The sequence below is a fragment of the Clarias gariepinus genome, chromosome 2 (genome assembly GCF_024256425.1).
Source record: "Clarias gariepinus isolate MV-2021 ecotype Netherlands chromosome 2, CGAR_prim_01v2, whole genome shotgun sequence".
Classification (NCBI taxonomy): Eukaryota; Metazoa; Chordata; class Actinopteri; order Siluriformes; family Clariidae; genus Clarias; species Clarias gariepinus.
In genome coordinates this window covers 35,212,197-35,218,196 of record NC_071101.1, presented here as the reverse complement: position 1 = coordinate 35,218,196, position 6,000 = coordinate 35,212,197, and the positions used below count along the sequence as shown (strand labels likewise).

Here is a 6,000-nt window from a genome sequence, read left to right as displayed (position 1 = left end):
CCTCTTTTCTCTCTCTCCCTGCCTCTCTCTCTCTCTTTTCTCTCTGCCTATTTCTTTTCTCTCTCTGTCTCTCTCTTTTCTCTCTCTCTTTGCCTCTCCCTGCCTCTTTTCTCTCTCTCCCTGCCTCTCTCTCTTTCTTTTCTCTCACTCTTTGCCTCTCTCTCTCTGCCTCTTTTCTCTCTCTCCCTGCCTCTCTCTCTCTTTTCTCCCCCTGCCTCTCTCTTTTCTCTCTCTCCCTGCCTCTCTCTTTTCTCTCTCTCCCCCTGCCTCTTTTCTCTCTCTCTCTCTCTCTGCCTCTCTCTTTTCTCTCTGTCTCTCTGCCTCTCTCTGTCTCTCCTGTGCCATACAGGAAGTGATGCTGCGAGCCCATAACACTGAGATGGATGCAGAGCCAAGACTAATTCTGTGTTTGTGCGTGTGCGCGCGCGCGCGTTCTCTATTTCTCTCGCGGTATTTCATCAGTTTAACCCTTGCACTGCTCCGTGTGTGTGAATGCGCAAGCCCATTGTTCCCTCTCCTCCAGCGGCTGGAAAGTTTCCTGAGCGAGGCGAGAATGTGAACAGTGCGGCATTACGGTAACGGCGCAGAAACACCGGAGAGCAAAACACAGACTACAGAGGTCTGCCTCAGCTCCACACCCAACCACAGCGCGCGCTCTCTCTCTCTCTCTCACACACACACACACACACACACACACACCATGAGATCTAAGATGCTTTTCCGACGGGACACACAGCCCGGCGTACGTTCAGAATGAGCGTGTCTCACTGCGCGCGCGCGTGTGTTTGTGTGCGTCTGTGATCGACAAAGGAATCCGCGTGTGTTGTTGCTCTCGGAGGTCCGGGTGAGCGCGCAGGCAGCCGGCCGGTCCCGCACGAGCTCTCTCTCTCTCTCTCTTTCTTTCTTTCTCTCTTTAACAGCGGAACAGCGCACGAGCATGGATTAACCGGAGCACGGCGTCGCGCGCCCCTCTGTCTCTTCACTCTGAACAGGACCGAGAGGATGATCATTGGGATTATGGTCTCGTGCGAGTGAAATCAGACCCTCAACGTCTCGGTTCGACTCGGTCTATCTCGCCCTCTACCCCTCTCCTCTTCTCACCTCTCCTGTCCTCCTGTCCCCCTGTCCCCTGCCCCGGGTGGACAGTGACAGCTCGGGATGGGGAAGGAGCAGGAGCTGCTGGAGGCGGCGCGCACCGGGAACGTGCTGCTGGTGGAGAAGCTGCTGAGCGGAAAGCGGGGGCTGCTGGGCTCAGGGTCCGGCTCCATCGCCCTGCCCGGCTTACTCAGGTAGGTCTCACTCAGACAGGTCTCACTCAGACAGGTCTCACTCAGGCAGGTCTCATTTAGACAGGTCTCACTCAGGCAGGTCTTACTCAGGTAGGTCTCACTCAGAGGACTCATTTAGAGAGGTCTCACCCAGACAGGTCTCACTCAGGCAGGTCTCACTCAGGCAGGTCTCACTCAGACAGGTCTCACTCAGAGGACTAATTTAGTCAGGTCTCACCCAGACAGGTCTCACTCAGGTAGGTCTCATTTAGACAGGTCTCACTCAGGCAGGTCTCACTCAGAGGACTAATTTAGTCAGGTCTCACTCAGTCAGGTCTCACTCAGGCAGGTCTCACTCAGGCAGGTCTCACTCAGACAGGTCTCACTCAGGCATGTCTCATTTAGACAGGTCTCACTCAGGCAGGTCTTACTCAGACAGGTCTTACTCAGAGGACTCATTTAGACAGGTCTCACTCAGGCAGGTCTCACTCAGGCAGGTCTCACTCAGGCAGGTCTCACTCAGACAGGTCTCACTCAGGCAGGTCTCACTCAGGTAGGTCTCACTCAGAGGACTCATTTAGACAGGTCTCACTCAGACAGGTCTCACTCAGACAGGTCTCATTTAGACAGGTCTCACTCAAACAGGTGTCACTCAGAGGACTCATTTAGACAGGTCTCACTCAGACAGGTCTCACTCAGGCAGGTCTCACTCAGAAGCCTCATTCATACAGGTCTCACTCAGAGGACTCATTTAGACAGGTCTCACTAAGGCAGGTCTCAGTCAAGCAGGTCTCATTTAGACATGTCTCATTTAGACAGGTCTCACTCAGACAGGTCTCATTTAGACAGGTCTCAGTCAAACAGGTCTCATTTAGACAAGTCTCATTTAGACAGGACTTACTCAGTAGACAAAGTTTCTTTCTTTTTCTGCCGGCATGTGTTTGGGAAAGGATTGTAACTGAGTCTTGTGCCCAGTATGGCCATATTAGGTATGTGAATGAAGAAGAGACTGCCTGCAGTTGCTTGTGCTCTGCAATGTGTTGCATTACACACGTTCACATGCATCAACTTCATTATACAAAGTTTAGAGCTGGACACAATTGTCAAATTATTACAATAACTTTTTGCCCTGACACTTATTAAAAAGACATTGCTTTGCTCTCTCTTTGTCTCTGTCTGTCTCTGTCTGTCTGTCTCTTGCTCTCCCTCTTTGTCTAATGTGTACTGTAAGCATCAAAGAAAGGTAGAAAAACATGCATTGGTACAAAAACAAGACCCTATTATATTTTCTAGTTCCCGAGGATTAGTATTGCTAATAAACATAATCATGAATGAACTGATTACTGGGAGCTGGGGAAAATATGTATGGGCAACTTCCAAGAACCTTTAATCCTGCCATCTGGTTTCCAGTAGCATCTGTAGGGACTGTAAACAAATATGATCAAAACAACAACACTTGTGTATTAAAACTTTTATCACTTGTTGTTCTTGAAATAGGGTTCTTCTAATTCATGGTGCAAATAAGTTTCTGAGAGAGAAAAAGAGAGAGAGAGAGAAATCCAGCTTAACAGATTGGTTTCTTTCATTCGTTTTTATTCCCATTCGCCTGGAATCTCTTTCGGACTGGTTATAATGGCTTTAGGACAGGAGATAAATGAGGAGCTGTGCGTGCTGGTTCATAGTAAGCAGCCTAAAGAATCAAATCTGTCTCACCTCCACATTTGTGTGTGTGTGTGTGTGCATGCAAAAGATTGAAAAAGATGCTCCTCATTTCTCCAGGCGAAAAACAGTCTCCATTCCTTACAGAGCTCATTCCTCTCCTCCCCAGCCAGGCCTCTAGTGATTGTGGGCTGCTCATCTACAAGCTAGTGATTTTTTTAGTAACAGGCTCTGGCGTTGCCGTCTGGTTTTTGTTCTCAGGCCTGATGTGGACCCCTTGTGTTCTCTCAGAGTTTATGCTGGGTGCTGAACGTGTTTGGCCCTTATTCAGGACACTGAGTGGTCTATTTTCAGTCTATTTGCGCATATAATGTCTGTCCCTGTCTCATTCTGTGGGAAGTCTATTGACTAGCTTTATTAATTAAGGCTGTGTGTGTATGTGTGCGCGTGTCTGAGTGTGTGCATGTGTGGTTGTGTGTGGGAGAGGGAGAGAAAGGTCAAAGGTCACATTCTGCTGAAATGTGATATCATGATCATGTGTTAGTCTTACCTTTAAGGCCATAAGGTCTTATAGGAAATACCAAAGCTATGAATCATTTTCATGGAGATTCTGTCATCACACACACACACACACACTGAGCCAAGGGTCCTATGCACCACAGCTGATGTTCAGCTGTACAATCAATGCTCAGTTTGCTCACAGTCCTAATACATCATCTGCTCAATAAAGACAGAGAAAATCCACACGACTGAAGCAGTGTCTTGTATAAGGAAGTCTCATATGTATCAAGCTGACGAGAAACTTTGGCTTAACACATGCAACTGAGCACCGTGCTATGTGTAACAGAACGTAGTTATGTAACAGGTAGATGTAAGGTAGGCAAATTAGCATTAATGCAGGAGACCTGTAATTATAAGATGCAAGGAGGATTTGTGCATCTTTATAATCACTTGCATCAGATTGTTATCGATGGCTTCTCATCTGTAACCAAATTGGCCAGGAAGTTTAGTAATCGTAATTGCCAAAGACCTATAGGCAGTAGAAGGAAAGTGAAGATCAGGGGGGAGGGTGAAGAGTGCGGCGAGTGTGTTGCTCAAATATGAGTGCTGCAATGATGAGACTAATGGCTTGTGTTTGTCTATTTAAGTCTGAGAATAGCTTTTAGAAATGCTTCGGTGAATAGCTACGAATGTTTCTACTCACTTAACATTAAATGCTCCGATTTGTATTGTATAGTAAGATGACCTGACATGGTACTGAATTTTAACCTTAACATCGGCATTCACAATTAAACCTCAGTTTAGACAGAAATTATGTTCATATATTACTTCTATTATGTTTAGTGCAAAAGTGGAGAACTGTATTGGTGCCGATTTTTAAGAGCAAGGGAGATGTGCAAAGCTGTGGCAATTACAGAGGTATAAAGCTAATAAGCCAGACAATGAAGCTGTGGGAAAGAGTAGTGGAAGCTTGGTTAAGGGCAGAGGTGAGCATTTGTGAGCAGCAATATGGTTTTATGCCTAGAAAGCGTACATCAGATGCAGTATTTGCTTTGAGGATGCTGGTGGAGAAGAACAGAGAAGGTAATAAAGAGTTGCATTGTGTCTTTGTAGACATAGAGAAAGCATATGACAGGGTGCCGAGAGAGGAGCTGTGGTGTTGTATAAGGAAGACTGGAGTGGCAGAGAAGTATGTTAGAGTGGTGCAGGACATGTACGAGAGCTGTAAGACAGTGGTGAGATGTGCTGTAGGTGTGACAGAAGAGTTCAAGGTGGAGGTGGGTCTGCATCAAGGATCGGCTCTAAGCCCCTTTTTTTTGCTCTGGTGATGGACAGGATGACAGATGAGGTAAGAAAGGAGTCTCCATGGACTATGATGTTTGCAGGACTTTAAGTACATGTGTGTGAATGAGAGGAACCCAAAAGGAACGGTGAGGCTACAGGGAGCAGAGGTAAAGAAGGTGCAAAGGTTCTCTTTGGGAGTGACAAGGATGGACAGGATCAAGAATGAGTTCATCAGAGGGACAACCCATGTTTTGTAGATAAAGTCAGAGAGGCCAGATTGAGGTGGTTTGGACATGTTCAGAGGAAAGATGGTGAATATATTGGTAGAAGGATGCTGAGGTTGGAACTGCCAACTGAGCCACCTCAGTACATACACCTAAAAGGGTAGGCACTGGATTACAGTATAGGAACTCTCCAGAGTTAAAACAAATCCAGGTGCAGTTCATTCCAGTCAGTTAGATGGAAACTGAAGGAGCCGATCCAAAGCAGACTCACATTCATCCACATCAGCTGTGGAAAACTGGCTTTAACCTAAGTGACTCATGCTCACAGTCCTTTTCCCAATGGACGTGTTTAAATTCACAAAACAGTATACTGTTGTTTATGTTGTTCATTTAATTAAGAAGGATTTCTCATACCTTTACATAACTTCATACTTGTTCATAAAGAATAACACATAAGAATGTACATAAAGTACAGATACACCACACTGTGAGGAGATAGTACAGTAGATTATATACAATAAAACTAAAAGGACACTAACCAGAGAAACTGTCTCTAAAAGACAACATGCTTATACTAGTTAAAGTCAAATTAGGACTTTTTATTGTTCAGAATAACAGAACACAGTAAAAACTCCATTTATTTCCTATACAGTATATAATCCCTTTCTACACTAATGCACTTATCCCAGCATTGCACTAGTGCTTGGATACGATCAGGATAGAAAGTTGTTTCAGTACGCCAGAGCCATAATGGAGCTGCCTGCTTCACACCTGAAATTTGCTGGCCTCCTAGGAGCACGTTTAATGGCCCAGACATGTGGAAATGGCTTAAAGAGAGGTCAGGACTGTGCGGAGGATGTGGCAACTTCTAGCTGAGTTTCTGTAATGTGCAAGTGGTGTTGATAAATGGTTGTGTGTACAGTTCCAACAGACAAATGGAGACAAATTATGTGTTGATTTTCAAGGATCAGGCATTCCACTCGCCGAATGTTCACGGGAATGACTCCAGTGGGCTCCAAACCACTTCGGATAGTATCATCATTCATGCACATATGATCTGCTTT

At 45.8% G+C, this 6,000-nt stretch overlaps 1 protein-coding gene across 4 annotated transcripts in view; it reads left to right on the top strand.

The window, feature by feature from the left end:
• The first annotated feature begins 482 nt into the window (after positions 1–482).
• anks1b (ankyrin repeat and sterile alpha motif domain containing 1B) overlaps positions 483–6,000 on the top strand; it is a 155,665-nt gene continuing 150,147 nt past the window's right edge. For 3 of the 4 annotated variants that reach the window (XM_053515971.1, XM_053515954.1, XM_053515944.1), the window contains exon 1: positions 483–1,289. In XM_053515971.1, the coding sequence (XP_053371946.1) occupies positions 1,159–1,289 (131 nt within the window). In that variant the 5' untranslated portion in view covers positions 483–1,158. The remainder of the gene's footprint in view (positions 1,290–6,000) is intronic. The other variant, XM_053515962.1, reaches the window with a different exon arrangement.